This window comes from Panthera uncia (genome assembly GCF_023721935.1).
Source record: "Panthera uncia isolate 11264 chromosome A1 unlocalized genomic scaffold, Puncia_PCG_1.0 HiC_scaffold_17, whole genome shotgun sequence".
NCBI lineage: Eukaryota > Metazoa > Chordata > Mammalia > Carnivora > Felidae > Panthera > Panthera uncia.
The window spans coordinates 91,024,295-91,049,983 of record NW_026057577.1 but is presented as its reverse complement, the minus strand read 5'-3'; the positions used below and the strand labels follow the sequence as shown (position 1 = coordinate 91,049,983).

Genomic DNA, 25,689 nt, shown 5'->3' with positions numbered 1-25,689 from the left:
TGCGCCTCGATTTAATTGAGGACATAATAACACATGATAGGAATAGTACAAAGCAATAAGTACATTAAGTGCTCATTTGGGTGGTAGAGGAAAGGGTATTAATGAGGGCAGTAGTAGATAAGGTAGAAACAGACTTAAAAGATGTGGGATCTTGAGCCACGGAGGATAAATAGGATTTGGACCATAAGGGGTTATTAAGCTCCTATCCCATGGTAGGCCTGGTTCTCCATATGGGGAGTGAGGAATCAGGGTAAAGAAGTAACAGATAGAGTGGAGAAGAGCCTTGGCACAGAATTGGGGGCTTTCTGGGAGAAGAAACCAAAGCTCAGAGCTGTCACATAAAGAATACTGCATCCTACTGAGAGGTTTAGGCCAGGGGAAGAACTGAACTCTTCTTCCCCCAAAGAATGTTTTTTAGGAGAAGTAAAGGAGGGACGGGTGCCGATTGCCAACCATCAATTAGTATTTTTTAGATTCACCCTCAGCAATGCTCCAGTGTCCTCAGGAATAAAATCAGTTTTTAAAAGTGCGAGAAGGACACAGCTTTTCCTGGAGATCTTCCAGCTTTGAGTTAATCAATCGCACTTCTGAAGCTGTGAAATCTTCAGGTATCATACAGGTCCACAGGGGCCTGGAAAGAAAATACTTAGACTCAAAAGGATAACACTCATTTAAATATGTACATAATCAGCAGGCAGGGCTCAGTCCGTGCTCGAATGAAGAATTGCAAACTTTAGGTCGTAAGTCAAGCTAGGACCCGTGGCAACCATTTAAATTATTTTAATTATTTTCAGGAGAAAATCGGAACCCAGAGAGGTCCAGCCCCTCACCTTGGATCCTATAGTAAGTGGGCTCAAATTGAAGTCTTGGGTCCAAGAACAATGTTTCAAATACATTAAGGTTTAAAGTGGGTGAAATGTCAGCATATCCAAAAAAAAATATCGCTAGTAGGTTACACAGAGCATGGGCATTTGTGCTTGCTTCTAAGAGGGGAAAACGAATGGCCAGGGAACAGGGGTAGGGGAAAGATTTACTATTCACTGAATACCTTTTTGTACCTTTTGAATTTTGTGCTGTGTATATGTTACCTAATCAAAAAATAAATAATTTATTTTTAAGAGTTCAGCGGAGTCCTCTAAGTATTGCATTGTGTCCCCCATTGTGTCATGTTTGTGTAAAAAAAATATATATATATATATATTTTTTTTTTGACTAAGGTTATGTAAATGATTCTGCAGAAGCGAGGTTAAGCACTTGAGAAGTGGTGATGGCAGTTGGCTTCTACTTTGTGGCTAGAACAAGAGGCTCCTGAGCCTCAAGCCAATGCTATTCCAGAGTCCCAACTTCCTGCCCATTTTGATTGTGGCACAATCTGGCAGGATAAAACCCAGAGAAACACAAATCAATTAGCAGTCAGTGATTTCATTCACTTCAGAGCAAGATATGGTCATTAACAAACCGTGATGTCTCTGTCAGTCAAAACTGTCCTTTCCAAGACAAGGGAAGATGCAAAGTCGGGAATCCAATGTAACTCACTAGTGAACCCCTTCAATGGCAGAGCCCCGTGCTAGAAGAATCAGGCTGCTCCTTGATCCCAGCGAACTGTTGCCCAGCAGAAGTGTGAAAATGATGTGTCAAAAGGGCAGTGGAACAATGGAAGAGCTAACCATCAGCTGGAGTTTTTCCAAACATAGTATCACGTGAAAGGATAGTCTGTGATGTGTTCCATGGAGATTTAATACATGAATCAAAATGTGAACAAGTGAGAGGAAACTGGCCCAAATTTCCCAAGCCAGTTTTTCTATTGATGCTTCAATTTTAAACTCCAGTTGATATGGAAAATTAGAATGTGGTATGTTAGACTTAAAAAAAATAATTACAATCCTGCTACTTCCTGTGCAGTAGGGAAAAGACTTATTTCTTCACTGGGCATTGAGACCCTAAAGTATTTTGAAGGATACAGAGGTGAGATTTACTTTCCCCTTAGGTATCTACGTATGCCCACCTATTAATATTGTTTACAAAGGTATTATTTTAGTGGCTGTTAAACTGCTAAAGTCTAGAGTTACCCTTACTTGCTATTTAGTTTACAGTACATCTTCTAAATGATGTCTTTGAAACAATCTGATAATACTACCATTCATTAACTGTTCACCATATGCGAAGCACTGTGGTAAGTACCTCCTGAATTTTTCCACTCACTTCTCACAACCCCATGAGGTACTTACAGAGGAAGCTCACAGAAGTTAAACAATGTGCTGGTTCACATATGGTAGAGGCAGGGATTCAAATCCAGCATGTTATTCAACAAGTATTTAATGACTGTCTATGTCATGAAAGGTAGAGTAAAACAACCGGGCTAGTCCCTGCCCTCTTGAAGTTTATGATCTTTAGAAGTCTTTCAATTACAAAGTCCGTGGTTTTGACATTGACATTATACTTCTTTCCTAGGTCTGTGCAAAGAGGAGCCACATTTTCTAAGGCAATTATTCCTAAGAGAAATATGGCAGCCTGAGGGAATCTGGCCAAGCATTTCTGTTCTCCTATCCTCCTTTCTCCATGGCTACTAAAGTTATATTTCTGTTCTGTGCTCAGAAGATAAATTCTGTGCCCTTAAGAAGTATAAAGAGGAGTCTGGAAGCACAGGCTATGGTAACAGATCTGGGTTCCGGACCCAGCTGGTTCATTTACTAGCTGCCTGACCTTGAGCAAGTAATCCCACTGAGCCCTAATTTCCCGCTCTGCAAAAATGTGTATATTACCATTGCGCGTCCCTGTAGGGTGAACTAAATGAGATGATGAGCCCACCACACAGTACACGTTCAGGTCGCTATTGTTATCAACAGGATTAGGGAGCACAAGAAAACCTCAGGCACATGTGTTATGAAGGTTTGTGTAGGCGCTTCTAGTTAGCATCCTGTTTGTACAGTCGTGTACAGGTATTCTCTCTCAAATGTGCACGCAATATAGTTGATCCCAGTGTCTGGGGTTTACGTACACAATAAATATTAGTTGAATGAACGAAAGACTAAAGGCAAGGTCAGTCTCAGCAAATTAAGAGGTTCAGATGTGGAGGACATACCTAAAACAGTCGATACAATTCCTCTCCTAAGCTTATGCCCCTATGGTCCCGGAGCCCCCTTCAAGTTTCACTGAATTTCGAATGTAAATGCAAATTGGCATAAACATAAATATAAACGAGTATACGTATATTCAGGCCTCACCGTGTAGCTGTGAGATCAGATAAAACGCTGGATGGGAAAGTCATTGTAAATGAACCTCCCCTACAAACGTGAGTGTGGCTGGGTATCAAAGTCGGCCCACGCCCACGCAGCAGTGGCAGGCGCCAAGCCCCCGCTCCGCCCCCTCTTCCTGGTTTTTCCCGGCAATCCGCCCCTCCGGCGTCATGTGACAGGGGTGCCCTGCCGGGCCGAGCTCCTGATTGGCCCGGCTGCAGAACGTCTCGCGATTGGCCCGAGGCCGGCGGGCCCCCGCCTCCCTCCTCCTCCTCGCCGCGGCCCACGTGAGGGGGGCGAGTCACGCGATTTCCGGGAACCCGTCAGGAAGGACATAAACAAAACAAACCGAGGCAGCATGGAGAGGGGCCGCGGCCCCTGCAGCGGAACCGGACCGAGCCCCTGAGCCGCCCCCACACGCACAGGTGAGCTCCGTTGCCCTCCGCCCAGATCCCACAGGGGTCTGGGCTGGAGGACTAGCCAGGCGAGGGGCGGAGGAGGGCCGCTGGCCTACGAGGCAGCAGCGCCGGGGCTCTGAGCCGGGCCGGCGCGGGGCGGGGGCCGGGACCAGGGCCGAGTCTGGGGGCGCGCGAGCTTCAGGCTGCCGCCTGCCGGTCACGGGGTCCCCGGTTCCCCTCCCCCACCCCCGGCCCGGGACGGTTATATAAAAGCGCGGGGCGGCGGTAGAGGGGACCCACGGGTGGGCGGCAGGGTAGACCGGGGGTGGGCAGCTCCAGGCGTCTGTCCTGCCAGGCCGCCCGGCCCTTCACTGTTGCCTCCAAGCCCGGGGCCGTGGCTGCCGGCAACCGGCCTGTCAGAGAAGCGAGCGGGTGGGAGGGGCCGGAGAAGGGAGGGGAGGCGAGGCTGGAGGGGGAGGAGAGAGAGGGGCGTGTGAGGAAGGGCCGGGTCCACTAAGGTTGGAACCGTGCAGGCAAGAGACTAGGAAGCGCGAGCTGGAGGTGGGGGGGCTCCAGGCAGGGGTGTCTCTGGGGTAGCCGCTCCCCCTTCCCGTCTCCGCCCCAGAGACGGGCGAGAGGGGCCTCCCTCCCGGGATTTGTTTATATGTCTTCTCAAAGCAGCTTGAAGCGGCTCGTAGGCGGAGCCCTCAGCGCGGAGTGGCAGGCCGTTCGGCCCAATGGGGCAGGAGGACGGAGACAGCCGCGCCAATGGGCTTGGGGGAGGCGGTGCCGCGGACCCCCCCCCCCCCCTAGTTGTTAGGCTGTGCCGGGGGGTGGGCCGGGTGGGGCGGCCATGTTAGATGGGAGGGGACCGGTGGTGGTGGGTCACTGAGAGGGGAGGAGACAGGGCAAAGGGCGAGGGAGCCGGGCCGGGGGCGTTTCGGGTGTCCGAAGGCGAGTCCGATCGGACCAGGAAGTAGCTCAGGGGAGCCAGACCCCGACCCACCGCTCTCCCCTCCCGAGCAGAGGAGGCAGGGAAGTACCGAGGGCAGTCTAGCCGCCCATGGGGGTGGTTCCTGGGACTAGATGGAGCTCAATCTCTGGATTCTCCCTCTTTCTCTGCCCTACCCTTCCTGACAAACACGGCCGCCAAACCCTGTAATTGCTCTCTTCTAATCCGAGAAAGCAAACCTTTTTGCTGTTTTCTGAGCGGGCTTGAGCCTTACGACTACCTTAAGAAGGTACTTGGATAACTAGCGGTCTGAATTTCGGCACAAGGCCTCAGATAGAGGCAGGCAGTGAGGAGGAAGTTCTGCTTCTCTGGATTTTGCACAGAAGCCGGGACTAGAAAAAGCCGAGAAAGTTAAGAGCTGGGTGGGGTTTCCATGTTTTCATCAGGGTACCTTCTGAAGATCGCCCCCGCACTTGCTTGTCCAGTCTTAGGAGTAATTTGCCCCTCCTGCTAACATAAATCCGTAGCTCACGTGAATCAATTTCATGAGAAAACAGCCTTCAGAAAATTATTTACATTTGAAGGCTCTTTAGGAGTTTGTCTTCTGAATATCCTGCAGGTGAGGAATAGGATCAAGATCTGACTTAACTTCCTTTTTAAAAAGCAGAAGAGAAGACTTTTGTGTAAATCTGGTCATCTGTGGTAAACTGGTTGTCACTTGATTGTACTGTTAAATATTTCCCCCCGTTTTCTTTTTATCCAAAGTAGCTAGGAAAGCACCAAAGACGAAGGGGGGAGATGGTATGAGTAGTTAGAAAATCAGTTATTTTACTTTGTTTCCTGGTTATTTTGGCATCCCGTCGCCTTATTAGATGCTTGATTCAGCTTTATGTTCACGTCACCTTACAACCTGTAACTGCACTGGTATTGTCGAGGGTACCAGGCTGCGTGTTGATGCATCTTTGGTTAAACACTTAGGGTATCAGGCAGAGGCTATTCAAGAGTTGTCTGTATTTACGAATAGGCGTTGTCTCCTATTGTAACTGGAGAATAATAATAATCGGTAAATAAATGATTTGTCAATTTCTGTATTAATTGGACATGGTAGACTCAGTACTGTTAAGAATGATATGTAAAAATGTAATCCCTGATTTTTTTTTTTTAATTTTTTTTTCAACGTTTTTTATTTATTTTTGGGACAGAGAGAGACAGAGCATGAACGGGGGAGGGGCAGAGAGAGAGGGAGACACAGAATCGGAAACAGGCTCCAGGCTCCGAGCCATCAGCCCAGAGCCGACGCGGGGCTCGAACTCACAGACCGCGAGATCGTGACCTGGCTGAAGTCGGACGCTTAACCGACTGCGCCACCCAGGCGCCCCTAATCCCTGATTTTTTAACAGACGTCAGTTCTTAAATACAACTTTTATAGCAAAAAAAGTATTAGCTTTTTTTTTTTTTTTCTTATTTGAAGAATGGCATAAAGAGGGGTGCCTGGCTAGATCAGTGGGTAGATCATGCCTCTTTTGATCTCGGGGTCAGGTTCAAGCGCTACATTGGGCCTAGTGCTTACTTAGATAAAATAAATGAAGAATGGCAAATAGATCCAGCAGGACTTACTTGACTGTAATTCTTCCCTATGACTTACATACCAACTTTGGGATTTTTAGACTAGTAAGCATAGAAGAGGCTGAATACATCCAGAAGAAGAGATTTTGGACGTTCCACTTACCATCCCATTCTCTGTCGTGACAGGTGAAAGCAAAGTTAGAAAGATTATGGCCTACTTTGTTTACTGGTTCACTGTGTGTGGGCTCTTGGATGCCAGCTTAAGGAGTAAAAGAATAACTTGCATGGTTCCCTGGTGGTGGTTAACTATACAAGTGACAGTGAAAGTCAGTAAGTTTGTATGTTTGTTCTATTAATGTAACACAGGTTTTAAAAGATTAAGAGTTGAATCCACCATTTGCTTTGAAAGTTTAGTTTTTAGTCACGATTGACAATTATATGACTTGGAATGAATCAGCAGAGGTTTGCTTCCCTGTGGGTTTTGACTTGGATGTTTTGGGGAAGAATTCTCTTTCATTGCATTCAGTAGTTCATCATCCAGGCTAGGTAAACTCTTAGGCGACATAATTTGTCAGGTCATTAGTCTGATGATTTTAAGATAGGGGTTGACAGACTTTTTCTGTTCAGGGTCAAATAGTAAATACGTAGGCTTCGTGGGCCATGTAGTCTCTGTCCCAACTACTCAGCTCTGCAAATTGCATGAACAGCCATAGACAATTTGTTTGGGGCTGTATTGTAATAAGATTTATTTACACGAGCCGGTTGTGGTTGAAGGTTGTAGTTTGTCAACCTCTGTTCTAAGATATCAGTCACTGGGTTTTAATTACTTACATGTCTAGATATTGCAGCATATATGAACATGCATCAAAAGTAGTAATTGGAACACTTGTAGAATGTACGTATCTCTTGAAGAACTTTTAGAATAAGAGCACATGGGAGCATTGTATTCTATATTTTTATATCATTTGTGGATAGATGTTTTCCTGAAAAGACATTTTAAAGCAAATGTTGGAATATTAAGTCCTATTTATTTTAGAGATGCATTCTGATTGAAAACATTGCTTTTTAAGATATGATACCTAAGAACCTTAATACAGTCGAGGGGCGCCTGGGTGGCGCAGTCGGTTAAGCGTCCGACTTCAGCCAGGTCACGATCTCGCGGTCCGTGAGTTCGAGCCCCGCGTCAGGCTCCGGGCTGATGGCTCGGAGCCTGGAGCCTGTTTCCGATTCTGTGTCTCCCTCTCTCTCTGCCCCTCCCCCGTTCATGCTCTGTCTCTCTCTGTCCCAAAAATAAATAAAAAACGTTGAAAAAAAAAAATTAAAAAAAAAAAAAATACAGTCGAGAGTATGGTCCTGTTGATACCTAAAAGTGCATTTAGGTTATCATGCCTAATAAAACTGTGTATAGCTGTTTGAAGAGATGTCAGTGAATCGTCCACACACTTGGCTCTTATATACATCATGCAGTTAATTTAGAAGCCACACTGATAGTGCCATTGCCTGAGATGTTTGTGAAATTACCGAAATAGGGTTGGGTACTTTTTCACACAAGACCCCAAAACGTACAGATTGCTACCCCTTCCCTTCCTTGGAAAACGTCAAGTGGTGCTAAGTGCCCACTGAAGCCGAGATGCCAAAACGTAAAAATACTACACAGGCATATACTTAATTTTCTCATGGGTGGCTTTTTGCTTAGTTTCTGTGTAGTATTTCTCCAGTTTTGTTGACTTGAACTGGATTTCAAGTGCGAGCATGACAGCTGAGAAAGGAGAATATATTGATCTCTTAAAACTGATAAGCATCATGTGGCCTATAATCTTTTTTCTAGTTAACCTACTGTTTGCCTGGGTGACTGTGGCTAATCCAGTTTATTAATTTGTGATGGGAGAGATTAATATTTTCTGTCTCACAGTGGGATTGGGAAAGTGTCAGTTACTGTATTCCCAAGCTTTTCTACTTTGAATATGCTAATACTTCCAGCTGCTTGGAACCACCTCTCAAATCTCTCTTCGGTTTTTTTTCTCATAGTTTAATTGCCTCTCAATTTATCTTTATTAGTACTTGTTCTACTCTACAGTACTTATCTACTCATTTATCTCATCTACCTGGTGAGCAACTTGAGATCAGAGTCTGCCTCTTTATTTCTATATCCCCAGTGCCTCACCCTGTGCCCAACATCTTTTAGTGCTTGTGAACTGTTTAAATAAATGAGTAAATGGGCGCCTGGGTGGCTCAGTCGGTTAAGCATCCGACTTCGGCTCAGGTCATGATCTCACAGTTCGTGGGTTTGAGCCCCACATCAGGCTCTGTGCTGACAGCTCAGAGCCTGGAGCCTGCTTCGGATTCTGTGTTTCCCTCTCTCTCTGCCCCTCCCCGGCTCGTACTCTCTCTCTTTCTCTCTCTCTCTCTCTCTCTCTTTCTCTCTCTCTCTCTCCCTCTCTCTCTCAAAAATAAATAAACATTAAAAAATTTAAATAAATGAGTGAATTGCTAAAGACTGCTTATCTGGAAGGCAGTAAGTCAGTCTGCTATTGGTAGAGATGTTGGGCTTAGTTGGAAGGGAGGAATTAATCACCATCAATTTCACTTAAAAATTGACCTTTTAAGAAAGTTTATGTAAAAGCTATTTTGATGATGTCTTAAAATCTCTTGAATTCTTAAAAAATTTTTTCAGATACATTCTATTAGTTAAATTTGTTGAATATTCCTTCTAGACGCATGCATACAGATATGCATGCGCACACACATAAAACCCCTGTGCCTTGTCCTTTGGATTTGTCATTAGCTCTTGGCACACTTGGTCTCTGAGTGTTTGGCAAATGTGAGTGGAACCTCTTATTTCTTAGAGGTTTGTGATAATTGTTCATCTGTATAGCAGTGTTCCTCGTCTTGGGGAAGCACTGTGAAATCGTTCTTGCTACTAAGTCTGGTTCATCCCAGTGGGGACAGTTAGACTCAGAGTTTGTTGCAGGGGACTGCAGTGCTACTTGGTGACTGCAGTACCATCCCGTTCCACTGCCAGCCAAGCCTTACATGCTTTTTCACCAGTTCATGACCTTTCTTCCAAAACGGAACTTTCCTCCCTAAACGACTTTCTAAACCGCTCATCTCCCCACTGATTCCCAGCAATTCTGATCATCCTGCTATTCTGTCCATTTTTTTCCCTCTGCTATTCTGTCCTCTTAACACCAAACCCACTTTTACATATTTTGTTACAAAGTCATGTTTTACTCATTTATCCTTGGGTGTTGTTGACTTTGACAGTTTCCCTGTGAAAGCATTATGAGCGTGCTGATTTTGTCTCCTCCAGTTTTCTTCAGATTCTTTTTGTACACTTATTTTCTTTAGTATATGATGTTCTGCCTTTGAGGGTTTAAGGTGCTTTTTTTTTTTTTTTTTTAATTTCAGAGAGGAAATTCCTTCTTTGACTACTACACACTATTCCTGATGCAGTTTGCCTTCTCTTTATGTTTTTGCCATTCACTGGAAATTTAAAGCATTACAAAAATAAAACTTTAAGGGGCATCTGGATGGCTCAGTCTAAGTGTTCAACTCTTGATCTTGGCTTAGGTCATGATCTCATGGTTCGTGTGATCAAGCCCTATGTCAGGCTCTGTGCTGACAGCGTGGAGCCTGCTTGGAATTCTCTCTCTCTGCCCCTCCCCTGCTTGAATGCTCTCTCTCTCTCTCTCAAAATAAATAAACTTAAAAAAATATATTAAAAAAAAAAAGTTGACCATGGGCGAGTTAAAAGAAAATAAAACTTTGCAAAAGGGTCCTTTATGGTATGGGGAGGAAGTAGGGGTAGGCCATGTGGGCTCTTGTTCGAAAGATTCACTGTAGAATTCCTTTAAACAGCAAGGCTTCTAGCTTCCTACTTGTGATGTATAAGATGTATAAAATTTCCTACTTGTGAAAAGACTTCACAGTTTTTTAATTTTTTTTTTTAACATTTATTTATTTTTGAGACAGAGAGAGACAGAGCATGAGCGGGGGAGGGGCAGAGAGAGAGGGAGACACAGAATCTGAAACAGGCTCCAGGCTCCGAGCTGTCAGCACAGAGCCCAACGCAGGGCTTGAACTCACGGACCGTGAGATTATGACCTGAGCCGAAGTCGGCCGCCCAATCGACTGAGCCACCCAGGCGCCCCAAGACTTCACAGTTTTTTAAAATTCTTTTTTTAGTAAGGGTTTTCATCCTTCCTATTGAATGCTCTACTGGAGTTGCTCATAGACTAATATAGGAGACAGACATTGCAGTTCAACAGGATAGCATTTAGAACAACATGTTCTGAAGATATGGAAGAGGGACTACTAACTCTGCCTGTGAAAGTTGAAGAAACTTCACGGAAAAGGTCTATTTGAACTGGGTTTGGTTTTTTTTAATACTTATTTTTGAGAGAGAGAGAGAGAGCGCGCGCGCGAGGAGGGGAGGGGCAGAGAGAGAGGGAAACAGAATCCCAAGCAGGCTCCAGGCTCTAAGCTGTCAGCTCACACAGGGCTCGAACCCACAGACCACCGTGAGATCATGACCTGAGCCAAAGTCAGACACTTAACCCACTGAGCCACCCAGGTGCCCCCGAACTGAGTTTTGAAGACCAGCAAAGGAAGCATTCTAGTCCAGTCAAGGAGGTATAAAAGGGGTATGCGGGGCACCTGGCTGGCTCAGCTGGTAGAGAATGTGACTCTTGATCTTGGGTTCAAGAGTTCAAGCCCCACGTTGGGTGTAGAGCCTACTTAAAAAAATGAAAGATGATGTATGCAATTTGTGAGATAGGCTTGGGTATGAGGAGGCTTCGCCTAAGGCAGGGTCATGGAGAGGGGTAGATGGAAGGGGAGGAGACTACTTGGTGAGATTTAGGAGGAAAGTGCTTTTTTGTTTTCCCCTTGTTCTCTACTTCTCCTGGGCCTGCTCTATACTGCCAGGTCTCTGGTCTGTTTTCTCTGTAGCTCTGACTTTGATTAGATGCTCTCTTTCCCCATAGTTGTTAGTTTTTCTTTTAGTCCTTCATCAAGGTCTAACATATCTCCTTTCTCTCTTACAATTTGTCGGTACCAACATACCTTTTATTCTGACCAAATGTGTCTCTTGCCTTTATTTTACCTCCTTGCTTGCATCCCTTTCTTTATTCCCTTTGAGTTTCTTTTCACCTTTTTTTGACTCTTGCTTTTCCTTTTCATTTTGCTTTATTTAAAAACAAAAACACTTTCACGCATTTTCTTTCTGCTTATTTTGCATTTGAGCAGTAATATATGTCTGAGTTGATTTCCTTTTGGGAAGTCTTGTGAAATCAACTTGTCTTTGATACCTATCCAAGTACTGATTATCCATCTCTATGAATTTCCTTTTATGAAGCATTTTCTTTGTATTCAGAGATGCCATTTCTGATAGTTTACAATGCAGAATATAATCACTTACAGGTTTTGTTTTCTATCTCTTATGCACCTTAAAATTAATCTATGATGAGATCCAATTCATATATCACCTTTTCCTGACGTTTTCCCAAAAGTACCCAAGTAGAGATGGTAGTACTCTTCTCTGTAGTTTTATAGTATTTTCTAAACACCTCTTTTTAAGTCAGCTTTATTGAGGTATAATTTGCATAAAATAAAGTTCACCTGATTTTTAGTTTTGACAAATGTATGCAGTCATCTAATTACCTCTGCAGTCATGATAACAGAACATTCCCAAAAAGTTCCCTCATGACCCTGCTTCACCCCTGGCCCCAATCACTGATTTACTTCCTATCACTATAGTTTTCTCTTCCTGGAACTTCATTTCATTTATTTATTTGTTAATGTTTATTTTGAGAGAGAGTGTGTGCGCGTGCGCGTGCGCAGAGGGGGGAGGGGCAGAGAGAGAGGGAGACACAGAATCTGAAGTAGGCTCCAGGCTCCAAGCTGTCAGCCCAGAGCCTGACATGGGGTCGAACCCACAGTCCGCAAGAGTGTGACCTGAGCTGAAGTGGGACCTTTAACTGACTGAGCTACCCAAAGGCCCCTCCTGGAATTTCATTTAAATGCAGTCATAGAATGCGTTCGTTGTCTTTTGAGTCTGTCTGCTTTTCCTTAACATAATGGTTTTGAGATTTCATGTCATTTCAAGGATCAGTTGAGTACTTGTTATTGTATGGATGTACCACAATCTGTCCATCCATTTTGGGTTTGCTTCCAGATTTTAGGCCATTGTGAATAAAACTGCTATAAACATTCATGTGCAGATCTTTGAAATACTTCTTTTATCATTAACTATCTTTGATTTGGAGGTCCAGTTGCAGAATGCTTATGAGTAAAAGTCCTGGAGTTAACTGTATTCACAAACAGGCCTTTTGCTTGTGCTGTGGTTTTTCGCAATGTGTTAGCTTAGATACCTCATCTGTAAAATGCAATTGGTAGAGATTGGAGCAAGCTGGAGAGCATAGGCCAGTTTAAAGGGATAACTCATTTCAGTTTGAGTGATTCAGTTCAAGTGATCTTGCTGGAAATATGTACCCAATGACTCCCCCGCCCCCCCCCCCCCCCACCAAGAGAGTGGCATTTGTTAACAGGATTCAGAAATTTTATATGAAATTTCCAATTTAAATGCTGGTAGTTAAAATTACATTTTTTTAAATAATTTTTTTCATTTTAATTTTTTCATTTTAATGTTTTCATTGTGTGAGCCGAGCAAAACCCGTATGTAGGCATTGATTTGTGGCTCCAGTTCGAGACCTTTATTTTAAATCTTCAGTTAACTTTGTATTTTGTTTTAAATTGTGTATATTCCTGGTAGAGTGAACTTGGTAGGATCTTGCTCCCTAGTAGCTTAGCATAATAACTTGTGGTTGTCCAACCTCCCAAGTGAAAAACGAATGAATTACTATAAATGAATTTCATTCTTTTCTCTGGTAGGAGGATTATCAGAATTCTGAGTGTCTGATGGGAGGGTGGGATCAGATTCTTTTTACTTTTGGTACTTCTTTGATAGTGGCTGATTCTATTCAAAGTTCTGTTTTCCTGGCAATTGAGATAGTCCATCTCCTTTGGTTTATTCTGAACCCTATTGAGACAATTATAATATAAACTGTGTGTATTTATTAGGAACTGTGTAAGGTATTATGGATATAAAGATAAGTTTTAAATGTTAAGTCCATTCTCTTGAGTTACCCATAATCTATGGTGAAGCTAATAGAACTATAAAAAAGATAAACTGTATGTAATTGGACAATTAGAGCTATAATCTCTCTGAAGAAAGCCTTTCCTCTTGTAATTTTCTTGCCAGTTTTTTTTTTTTAAGATTTTTTTTAAGTGATCTCTACACCCACGGTGGAGCTTGAATTTACAATCCTGAGATCAAGAGTCACATGCTCCACTGATTGAGCCACCCAGTCACCCCTACTTGCCAGTTCTTTATTGTTGTGTTGTGTTTTTCTTTTCTTTTCTTTCTTTATTTTAACTGTTTATTTTTGATAGAGCACGTGTGCACACGGGGGTGGGAGGAGGAGGGGCAGAAAGAGAGGGGGACAAAAGATCCGAAGCAGGCTGTGCTGACAGCAGGGAGCCCAATTTGGGGCTCGAATTTGCTAACGGTGAGATATGACCTGAGCCGCAGTCGGCAGCTCCACCGACTGAGTCACCCAGCTGCCCTTATTTTATTTTTAAGTAATCTCTACACCCACTGTAGGGCTCAAACTCACAACCCAGAGATCAAGAGTCACACTCTATCGACTGAGCCAGCCAGGTGCCCTGCCAGCTCTTTATTGTGTACAGAGATGACTAGCTGGCAGCTTTATGAATTACTTTGTAAATCCAAAGATTCTTTTGCTGATTAAACCAGCATAATTGACACTGACCCTCATAAGCCAGGACAAGGATGTTAAATGATCTGTGTTGCCTGTGTATACCTTATACATCCTAGTGCCAAGCAGTTGAGTTTTTGTGATCATTAAGTGTGGATTTTAGACAATCTAGGACTCTGAGTTGAGTTTGGGTTTATACCTTAAGTAGCTGCAACGCCCCAGGATTATTTTATAACAAGGAAGAAATCTTAGGATAAAAAATAGCCACAATTTATTGAGTAGCTATTTATCTGTTTTGTGCCAGGGCACATATTAATGTGAATCACAAAATCCCTGCAAAGTGAGATGGGGAATTCTTGTATTTACAAATAAAAGAAGCCAAGTACGAATCTAGAATGAAATTCCAAATACTCATAAAGCAGAAACTTTTATTTTGAATCTAGAGTTTGCTTCTCACAGAGCGAGCCTTTGGAGTACTAGAGCCAAAGAGCCAGCCTTTCTCAGTGTTGAAAGAAAAGACTGCAAAAAACTATTCACAACCTCTTTGTAGCCTTATGCCCATAACCCCTGTACCTGCTGTTCTGTAGTCTTGTGCCAGTGGTGTAGCTCATTTCACAAAATAGAATTTGAAGAGGATTTCAAAATTGTTGTATATATTTTGAAAAGTGTCCAATCTGGGAAAGGAGGGAGGAAACGAAGTTTGAAGAAGAGCCCAGATCGCTGATAACGAGTGCTGAAGTTGTTAGGGTATGTCCAGAGTGTCTTGTGATGGTTTTTCTGCTGGAATCTTGCAGGATGGTTCAAGCGTGTTTGCTTACACCACTGTCTGTTTCTATGCTACAACCTTTAATCCTGCGGTTTCCTTTTTACACTGTAGTTCTGCTGAAGAGCTCAGAAGACTAAAGGATTCTTTAAAATTTCAGCGTTTAACCTGCAAAAATATCTTGTTTTAATTAAAAATGGGAGTGGGAAGAGACAGAACAGTGTAACATGTATCAGTCCAGTGCCTTAATTCAGTTGGTTTAAATAAAATTTAATCCTACTCCTTCCTCTTCCCTCTCCTCACTAAAGAAGAATTCTCTCTGGTCTTCAGAATTGACTGGAATTCAAATAATACTTTTTCTGGTTGTGTAAAAGAAAATTCAGGAGTACAATTTAAAATATTTTTATTCTATGACACTACAGTGATTCAAGACTCATTTAACAAGCTGCTACTAGATAACTTCAGAGCACATAAAAGATGATCAATAAATATACAGTGCCCTTGAATATCATGTGGGTCAGGGGCACTAACCTTCCCCTCCCATGCAGTTGAAAACCATGTGTAACTTTTGACTCTCCCAAAATTTAACTATTAATAGCCTGCTGTTGACAAGAAGCCTTACCGATAACATAAACAATTGATTAACACGTATTTTGCATGTTGTATATATTATATACTGTATTCTTACAATAAAGTAAGCTGGAGAAAAAAATGTTCTTAAAATCATAAAGAAGGGAACATACTTTTACAGTACTGTACTTATTGAAAAACATTTATGCATAAGTAGACCCACACAGTTCAAACCCATGATCCAAGGGTCAATTGTATACTAAATGACTGACTTTTTTGTATATAAAGAAAGTTGCACCTCTGACTCCTTATCCAGAAAGACCTGTGATCTTAGGGGATTTCCCATTTATTGTCCGTCAGCTCTTGTCTGGATGCCTGTCCTGGGAAAGGCATTGCTTTTGGCACTGTTGTGAAATAGAGATGGTCGGTCTCAAAGATTTTACGATCTGATAGTGGAGACAAGGGTTTGAGGAGGAGGAAGAGAAAAGCCATTATGAGCAAAGGCATGAAAGGCCAGAGCCTCACTGTTGGAAATTCCTAGTGGAGTGAAGTGAGATTGTGTGTACCTCAAGGGTTTGATGGAATTGAAAGATCAAGCTAATATTAGTGTTATAAAATGGTAGTGGAAGATGGGATTGGAAAGGTAGTTTCATTATATCTGAGTATTTTGAACATTATCCAAGACATTTCTGGGAGTTGATGAAAATTTTTGAGCACAATGCTAATACAAAGTGGTGGTTTAGGGAGAAAATACAGTGGGACATAAGAACTGGAGAGAGGGGGGAAGGTCTCTAGGGCAGCAGGAAGGTCTGTAGGGCAACTATTGGAATGGTAAATGTAACACGATGAGGAGCAAGTAAGAGTTGAGAAAGTGGGAAAGGCAAAGATGAACAGATGCCTGTGTGCTGGGTACAAGGTAAGTTGTCCGTGTATCTTTGTTAAGAGAACTGGCATGATTTAACAAAGACTTGAGGAGGAAGAAAAGAGGGTTGAGATCGGTGTTCCATGCCTGGATGTCTGAGAGTGGTAGTACTGCTGACAGAATGGAAATGTTTGGATAGGAAGGTGACATGTTGTGTCTGAGGTCATGGGATGTGAATGAACATGGAAATACCTGGTTCTCAGAAGGTAGGGCTCGTGCATTCACATATTTAGGCTGAAGGTGTGGATTTAGAAGTCTTCTGGAGGTGCACTGAACGAGACAGTCTCTATAATGATAGGTTTGCACAGAGGCATTTACTAAATGACCTCAGATAAATCCCTTATCCTTGCTGGACTTTTTTTATTAATGTAAAAATGGTTGGACAGAGGTTAGGACATGGCAGTGATGTTAATATGTACCCTAACTACTTCACCAACTTGTTTTATCAAATGACGGGGTATAGCAACGTGCCTGTTGTCTGTAAACAGTGATACAGGTATAAACTTGTGAATATTTTGTTGCCAGTGGTAACCAAGTGTGGCTGGGGTTAGAAATGCATTCTTTAGTTCTGTCAAAAACTGTCCCATACTCTTATTCTTGTGCTCTGAACAACTTAATTGACAGGTTTCAATGCTTCAGAAGGCCGCTAATATCTTGTAGTTAATAGTTTTTAGAAACGGAAAGTAGCTCTTCCTGGGGGCGCCTGGATGGCTCAGTCGGTTAAACATCCGACTTTGGCTCAGGTCATGATCTCACGGTTCATGAGTTCAAACCCCACGTTGGGCTCTGTGCTGACAGCTCAGAGCCTGGAGCCTGCTGCGAATTCTGTGTCTCCCTCTCTCTCTGCCCCTCCCCTGCTCACACTTTGTCTCTTCTCTGTCACAAAAATAAATAAAGATTTAAAAAAATTAAAAAGAGAAATAAAAAGTAGCTCTTCCTGTTTAACTCACGTCGATCCAGACACCTGCTTTAATGGTCTTTCTTTTTGGATCCCAAAGGGTTTTAAGTAAGCTCCCATATGTTTCTGTAGGTCAAAGATTAAAGTTGGGCAGGAGCCTTTGGAAAGGAATTGAATAAAATTCTGAGAGGTCTTGTGTCTTCCTCCAAAACTGTATTTCAGGGAGAGATCATTTTTGAGATGTAGTATCTTTTCTTAACTCCTCAGGATCCTCAGTAAAATGTAATTATTTTAATTAAAATATCCATATTTTTAAAACTCTCTGAATGTGAGGATCAAAGGGGACTATCGGATTTACCCAGGAATAAAGAGTTTACAAAATGGGACACCTGGGCGGCTCAGTTGGTTAAGCATCCGACTTCAGCTCAGGTCATGATCTTGCGGTCCATGAGTTGGAGCCCCACATTGGGCTCTGTGCTGACAGCTCAGAGCCTGGAGCTTGCTTCGGATTCTGTCTCTCTCTGTCTCTCTCTGCCCCTCCCCTGCTCGTACTCTGTCTCTCTCAAAAATAAACATTAAAAAAACAATTAAAAATTTAAAAAAAAAGTTTCCAAAGTGTTACGGTAGGAGGATTACATCTGCTTATATAGGGTCATGATAGGTACTACGTGGCTAGGAAAATGATCTTTTCTCACTCAATATGAGGGAAAAGATACGTCTTCTCTCTCTTTACCCTGCTCTTTTCCTTAAACACCAGCAGCAGCAAGGTTTGGAAAATAAATAATGGGGGTCTTTTGCTAATAATTCCAGACATAAAGTATAACCATTTAAGTGTGAAGTGTTACCTGTTTTCTATATTTTGGAGTCCAGAGAACTGCTGTTGAAAGGTAGAGAATAGCAGTTCACTTGCAGTGTGTTCATGGGATTTATATTACATAATAAAGGGAGAATGTGGCCACCACCATTTGCCCCATGTGTTCCTTGCATAGGCAGTGTATGCTTCCTTAATGGTTTGGAGATTAGTGGATCTCTGATTTCTGCTGTGCCGTGAAACAGGTAGTGACTTGATTCAGTAAGCATCTGAAGAACTGTTTTGTTCCATAGAACTATTTTGTTCACTATTCTACTGCATAGTTTTCAAAAGGAATTGTTGAGTGGGACATATGAAGTATGGCAGGATGGATGGAATGTGGCTCATGGGTCCTGGTCTGCTAAGGAGCTTGGGCAAACTGATGAACTGTCCCATGGGGAATCCCGTGGGACATACACACTGTATAAACTTAAATTACCAAGTCGGTGGTCCTTCTTTCCTTCCTTCTTCCCTTTCCTCCGCTCTCCTTCCTTTCTTTCATCTTTACTTGGGGATTAAGCTTCAGGAAAAATGGTTTATTTAAATTAGGGGGTCAGGACAGTGAGCCACATCTTAGAATTGTGGATCTAGTACAGTTGAAAGATAACAGAGAGAACCCAGAAACTCTGCACACATGAAAGAAATGATGAGCATGAACCAGCAAAGATTAGGAAATGTTAAAATAAACCATGGTATGTGAATTACTTAACAATGTAAATGTGTTGGCATTTCTTACCTCAAAAAATTTTTAAGTATTTTTCATAAAACAAATTTGGCCATTTAAACCATTTTCAAGTGTAGAGTTCATTGGCATTCAGTACATTGACATTCTTGTGTAACTTTCCAGAACATTTTCCTCATTCTAGATAGAAACTCTGTACCCATCAAACAATAACTCTCCCAGCCTCTGGTAACCTCTGTTCCACTTTCTGTTCCATGAATTTGCCCATCCTGCTACCTCATATAAGTAGAATCATATGATATTTGTCCCTTTGTGTCTGGTTTATTTCACCTAGCATAATGTTTTCAAGGTTCATCCATGATTAGAACTTCATTCCTTTGTATGGCTGAATAATGTTCCGTTGTATGTATTACTACGTGTGTGTGTGTGTGTGTGTGTGTGTGTGTGTGTGTGTGTGTGTTACCGCATTTTGTTTATCCAGTCATCTGTTGATGGCTGGTAAGGTTGTTCCCACCTTTTGGCTATTGTGAATAATGTTGCTGTGTAAATGGGTGTATGTGTATCTGTTTGAGTCCCTGCTTTCAATTCTTTTAGATATATAGCCAGATGTGGAATTCCTGGATCATATGAATTCATGTTTAACTTGGTGAGGAACTGCTAGAGATTCCCAGCTGCACCACTTTGCATTTCTACCAGCAATTACACAAGGGTTCCAATGTTTCCATATCCTCCTCAATATCCTCCACTTGTTATTTTCTGGTTTTGGGGTAATAACCATCCTAATGGGTGTGTCAGAAAGCTTTTGACCTCTACTCTGATGAGTGTTGGATAACTCAGAAATGCTACCTCCCACGTGTGAGGAATCAGTTCCCTCGGGTTAACTAAGAGGGAGCAGTGACCTAAGTTAGTGCCATAAAAGGGGAGCTCTAGGGATTCTGACCATCACATATGGTATCTGCTTTTTTATAAGATATTTTCATTTATAAGTTCATTTATATTTTTAGCCTTTTAAACATATGTGGACTCTCAGGAATCACGTGAAACCCTCAGGTTCAGAAGGGGCACAATTTAGGGGCTCTTGGATGTGTGTAAGCTGCCTGGGCCCCTGCAGTCAGCTCTTCAGTTTGGCTTTTTAAGTTTGGATTAGTGGTTTGAGCAGTCCGAGGGATGAGCTTTTGTAAAAGTCCTTTGGCCTTACCTATCATCTTACTTCACATTCACTTTTTGTCTTGCCTAATGTACATAGTAAGCCTCAACGTATTTTCAAGTGGAGTACTGAAAAAACCTAGGGAAGGACTTGGTAAAAAGGGCTATGAAAGATACTGAGCTGTGGTTGTCTTCGATAAAGTGGTAAATGCTCATAAATCAGTCATTTGCTCCATCTCATTTGTAGGGGAGGGAAACTTTTTCTTTCTTCCCTTGTAGGTTCTTTGGCTGGTCTTATGTAATTAAATTGACACAAGGCAGATTAACAGGAGAAAAAAAATTAATTTCATATGTATGGGAGCTCAAAGAAGTAAGAGATTCAAAGAAGTGACCAAAGCAGGCAGCTTTTATACCTTTTAGACAAAGGAACAATAAATCTGTTAAAGAGTTGATAAGACAAAGATGGTTGGGCTTGGGATAGCAAATTAATGAAGAGATAACAAGGTTTATTTATACAACCTTCTTGGCCCTGAATTGCCTATCTCTGGCAATAAGTATGCCTCTATCTCCCAGGTGCAGGGAGGGTACCTTCCACATGAAGACTTTATTTCCTGCTTTCAGGGGGACAGAAGAGGGTCTGAGTATCTTTCTTGTACTGGCTCTTTGTTGAGTAACTTTAATTAAAAATAATATACCAGGGTGGCATATTTTGGGGTGGCCTATCCTGGACCCCATCACATTGCTTCAGAGAGCTAATTTTCTGCTAACGGTATCTTCCTGTGCCTAGAAGATGTTGTTGAATAGTTCTGAACAGACCCAGGTACAGGAAATGTTGGCGAATGCTTCTTTTTAAAAAAAGTTTATTTATTTTGAGAGAGAGGGAGCAAGTGAGCACAAGTGAGGGAGGGGTAGAGAGGGAGAGAGAGAATCCCAAGCAGGCTCCAAGCAGTGAATGTGGAGCCCAGTGCCGGGCATGATCCCATGAACCATGAGATCGTGACCTGAGCCCAAACCAAGAGTCAGATGCATAACTGACAGAGCCACCCAGGTACTCCTACTGGCAAATATTTCTGATGGAAGACAGTCTTCTCTCCCTTGAAAAGCCCACAAAACTATATTGGGAACTGGTGAGCCAGAGCTATGAATAAAGGGAACTCATAACTAGGGAAATTAATTTAGCCTTTTCTTTAGGGTGGTGTTGTTAAACAACAAGAAGCTCTAGTCTTGAGGTCTCCTTGAGTGCAGGGTAGAGGATTTTAAGATCAACTAAGTTTGGGAAATGATATCTGCTCTATTCATCTATTGGTGGTTTATAATGCACATTAGCACCTAGCACCTTAAAGTTCGCAAGAAGTCCTACATAAAGGTAGTATTAACAGTTTTATTTAATGTTGTATTTTCCAAACCTCATAACCCTTTTGTTGAGTAACTATTCAACATCATTTGGAACAAATACTCCTCAGGTCACACGTTGGGAAATTAATTGCTTTTAAAGTACATAACTTTAATATCAAAGCTTTGAGTAAAATAGTGGGTATTCTTGAGAAGTATGAAGGCCTCCTGAAAAGCCCATTGTTACACTTTTCCTCTTGTTACTTGCTCATCTAAACATTAATGTACCCTCTGTATATGGCTCCCCAGTATAGAAGATGATTTGGGAGCAGTGTATCATTACAGAAGATTCTGTGCAATGGTAATTGGTGTAGAAATCTTTATTCTTTTTTTTCCCTTCCACTTTTCGGTGGGGAATTTTGTTGTTTGTAGTTGTTTCACAATAAATGTTTGGAATGGTATGAAGCATTTGGAAAACCTTGGGAATGAAGATAATTGATTGTGACCTTGGATCATTAGTTTTAGAGACTGAGAGAGTTTATTGCTGAAAAGAGGTTCTGCTGCTTGGGGTACAATTTGCTCTTCGCCCATCCTGTTTGCTGCTACCTGAGAGACTGGGAGAAGCACCTAAGGACCTTTACTCCAGGAGTGCGTGCTCAACTCTTTACATGGTGGATACCCTCTCTTTGGGAATTGGTGTCCTTAAAACATTCAGCCTTGCTGCCAATAACTGTCACAAATGTTGAGCTTCTGAGATGGACTGCTGTGCAACAAAAGAAAGCATTGGCAAAATATACCTGCTGATAATAATCACCTTTCAGATTTATTTTATTAGTACATCCTAACTTAATATATCATTCAAGTCTCATAGCATTCCTGTTACATAGTTAAAGGAGAATAATTGTAATTCCTCGGTCTGGGTGCTCAGTCATAAATTTAAATAACTTGTTCAAAGTCATAGGACTGTTTAGTTTTAATTATAGGATCAAAACTGGAATCCAGATCTCCTGTCAAGTGCTCCAAACAAGTGGTCTTTTTGCTAATTGCATTGACAGCCTAGTTTTGATGTCCAGTGTTTAAATAAAATTTTAAATAAAAAAAGGTTTCTCCTGCTATGCAAAACTAGAACGCTCTTCTGAAACCTTTCGTAAGCTGAAATGTCATAAGGCGGAGAAGCAATTACCATTAATTATGAGGAAAAATTTTGATCATTCCCAGACCCAAAAAATAACCTCTCGTAGGGTTTCCTGATAACCTTAGGATACACCTTGCTAACACATGCGCAAAATAAATGTAGATAAAGCACAGAGGCTCACAGACACTGTTCAAGCTGTGGTAGCTTGATGCTGAGATGCTGAATGTTGTTCCCAGGGAAGGAGCTGGTGAGGCTGCTCTCGCTGTTCTGCTTGTGGTGTGCCACTGCCTCTATAAGGGCCCAACAAATGCTTAACACTATTTTCACCTTTTTTCATAAAAACAAAAGTTTGCTCTGGATTTCTTTCAGTTAGCAAAAACTGGTACTGATGTAGGTCTTTTGTAAAAGTGAGGTGGCATAACATGAACTTCAAAAAGTGGGATATACCTGTATTTGTATCTGTACATGGTTTTGTAGCTCGGAGAATTCAGTGGCCAGGAAACTAGTATTTTTAGTAGTAGTGTTTCTTTCTAGAAATGAGAAACATGAGGCTTAGAAAGATTGACCTACTCAGTGTTGTATAGTTTGCAAGTGAGAGCTGCGACTAGAACTTGGCCCTTTTTTGGTCCAGCGTTTCCCTGATAAACCAAGTTGTTGGTAGCTGGTGTCCTTAATAGACGTCAGTAAGTATTTGTTGAATAGAACTTAGTTTTTCTTGAGTTCTTCAGCCCTGTTGCTTAGTAAGGGTAAACTTCAGGTTTTAGAGTATCAAACTTGTCTCCCAGGTCCATACTAACCCAGTTTGTTGAATGCATCACTTGAATCATATTTCTTTTTGGAATCTAAAGCAATAGGTCTAGAAAAGGCAACCGACCCTGTTTCTCACAGGAATCAAGGGAAGAATTTGGACTGAGATTATATATCAGCAGTAGGACCAAGGCAGAAGGAAGGCTGCATTAGGAGAAGCTGGACTAGAACTGGCCTTTGGCAGGAGCAGGGAATAATCTGGTTGGACTGTAGCATTGGATTGAGGTGCATAATTATTGAGATGTTAATTCTGTTTCTAGGCCCAGTCTGGGCACTCGATGGTGTTTCCTAGGCTAGAACAGTAGCGTAAGAATGAGAGCCCACCAGAGGGGAGAGCCCAGCAAAGATCCAGGAAATACAAATGGTTGTCAATTTATTAATCTAAAAAGTGGACCAATTGTTGAATCCCTTGTTGACAGTCTCTTATTTGTTCAGCAGAGGCCTTTGAAATTGATATAATGTACGATTCTAATCCTCTAGTCCAGATGTGTTAACTATGGAGCAGCTCAGCTTAAATTGGCTCTTTACATCAATCCAAGAAACGATACTGCAACTAGGCAGAAATGAGAGCAAAGAGTTGAGTGTAGAGCTGTGGTTCTCAAATTTTAGGGAGAATCAGAATTGCCTAGAGGGTTAAAGACATAACTGGAAGAAACACTCCCAGAGTTTCTGCTTTAGCTGCTCTGGGTTGAAGCCCAAAATTTTGCACTCGTTAACACATCTCTAAATTGATGCTGATGCTGCTGGTCTTAGGATCATGCTTTGAGAACCACTGATAGGAAAAGTTGATGAAGTGCATATAATTAAGGCCTTCACAGAGAAGGAAAAAGGGAATTAATCCACCATAGTCAAGACACTGTGCAAGGTGATTTGCAATCATTACTTAATTTAACCCTTGAAACCCTTCTGCAGAGTAATCCTTAATCCCTGTTTCCTCCCAGGATAAACATGTTGTTAAATAAGATATAAAAAACTTACTGGAATAATTCTCATTTCAAGGACAGCTTTCACTTATAACTCAAAGAATAATGTTGCATATGCTGTTATGAATGTGATTTTATTTAATGCAGAGGATGATGTGTTAAATTCCATTGTTGACTTTATTTATTCGTTACTCTTGTAGATTTATAAGAGATATAAAATGTAGATCGGTTTTACGGTAATAATTACACAATAGATGGAATTAAATGTTGAGACATTATCATTTCTCATAAAGTGAATGGGAACTTTATTTAACATTAGCTATCTTTCAAATCACAGGAAAAGGTAGGCCTCAGTTAATTTTGTCAAGGTGGTTTTTTTTTTTTAATGTTGCCAGTTGGTTATTGACTTACCCTGTTTTAGAAACAAATAGAGGGATGGTGAATTTCAGGAAAGTTACTACCAAGAAATGACCAAATTCTTGAAATTGCAACCCTAAGACTTATTCCTTTAAAATGTTCTTTGTTAATGTCATTTTTGAAAGGTCAACTTGTTTTTAATGGCACTCAGTAAAGTTACTTTGTGTTGTTGTTTGACAGATTCACACAGAATTACTTAAAAAAAAAAAAAAAGCAGTGATCCAAGCATTGAAATTGAAGGCATTCTGGGAAAACCTGGCATTTATTGTGAAAATCGTCTTTGATCTTGAAATTAAAAGTAAAGCTGGAAAGGAATTTACAAACGAGGAAAAAGAAAAGTTTGCCATCGGACTCACAGGATCTGGGCTTGGAAATGCCTCAGGTAAATTACAACAGAGTAGGTACGAAGTTTTATATTTTCCCACTGCAGAAAAGTCCATACCATTGATTCTGTAAGTTCTCTGAATCTTAACACAACTTGACAAACACTCTCTTTAAGACATTTTACTTACCACCTCAGCTAGTTTTGAATACATGTCCTTCCTTCCATTGCTTCTATTTCCTCCTTTGCTACCACTTTGAAATGTAATGAGCTTGACATGGGAAACATGGTGAATGAAGAGCTGGTTAGAAGGGGGACAGGTCTGCTGGCTTTATGGAGGCTAACCCAACTCCCCTGAAAATATCAGTCTGCCACAAAAAGCCCACTTCCGTCTCGGTGTCTACTTCCTGATTCCCGTTTGTTCCTTTGCATGTATGCCTACTGAATTGAAAAGTAGTTAAGAGGAAATGGTGAGATATTTCAACCTTTCTCTCTTTCATACACACACTTATGTTCCCATATATGTGTGTGTGTGTGTGTGTGTGTGTGTGTGTGTGTGTGTGTGTGTATGTGTGTGTATACCTCCCAGAAAACATTTCTGAATGATTATATCTATTTATATTATGGTAACTACTTAGAATTGATTAGCTCTGGTTTGGGGCAATTTCTGAAAAAACTAATGAAGCCCCCCCTTTTTTTTTAATGTTTATTTATTTGTGAGAGAGAGACAGAGTGTGAGTCGGGGCAGGGCAGAGAGAGACAGAGACACAGAATCTGAAGCAGGCTCCAGGCTCTGAGCTGTCAGCACAGAGCCCGACGTGGGGCTCGAACTCACAAACCGTGAGATTATGACCTGAGCCGAAGTTGGAAGCTTAACCGACTGAGCCACCCAGGTGCCCTGCCCCATGAAGCCCTTTTAATCCCCATTGCACATCCATACTTCTTCCTGTCCCCCTCCAGTGCTTAGTTCTTACCCCCTTACCTCTTTCTGT

The 25,689-nt window shown here is 41.8% G+C and overlaps 1 protein-coding gene across 4 annotated transcripts in view; it reads left to right on the top strand.

Annotated features, from left to right (window-relative positions):
* Window positions 1–3,564: 3,564 nt before the first annotated feature.
* CREBRF (CREB3 regulatory factor) overlaps window positions 3,565–25,689 on the top strand; it is a 53,198-nt gene continuing 31,073 nt past the window's right edge. Inside the window, exons 1-2 of one of the 4 annotated variants that reach the window (XM_049648666.1) lie at window positions 3,565–3,661; window positions 24,556–24,757. In XM_049648666.1, coding sequence (XP_049504623.1) covers window positions 24,749–24,757 — 9 coding nt within the window. In that variant the 5' untranslated portion in view covers window positions 3,565–3,661; window positions 24,556–24,748. Of the gene's footprint in view, window positions 3,662–4,527; window positions 5,206–12,744; window positions 24,758–25,689 lie in introns of those variants that run through there. The other 3 variants (XM_049648670.1, XM_049648669.1, XM_049648668.1) reach the window with 3 other exon arrangements.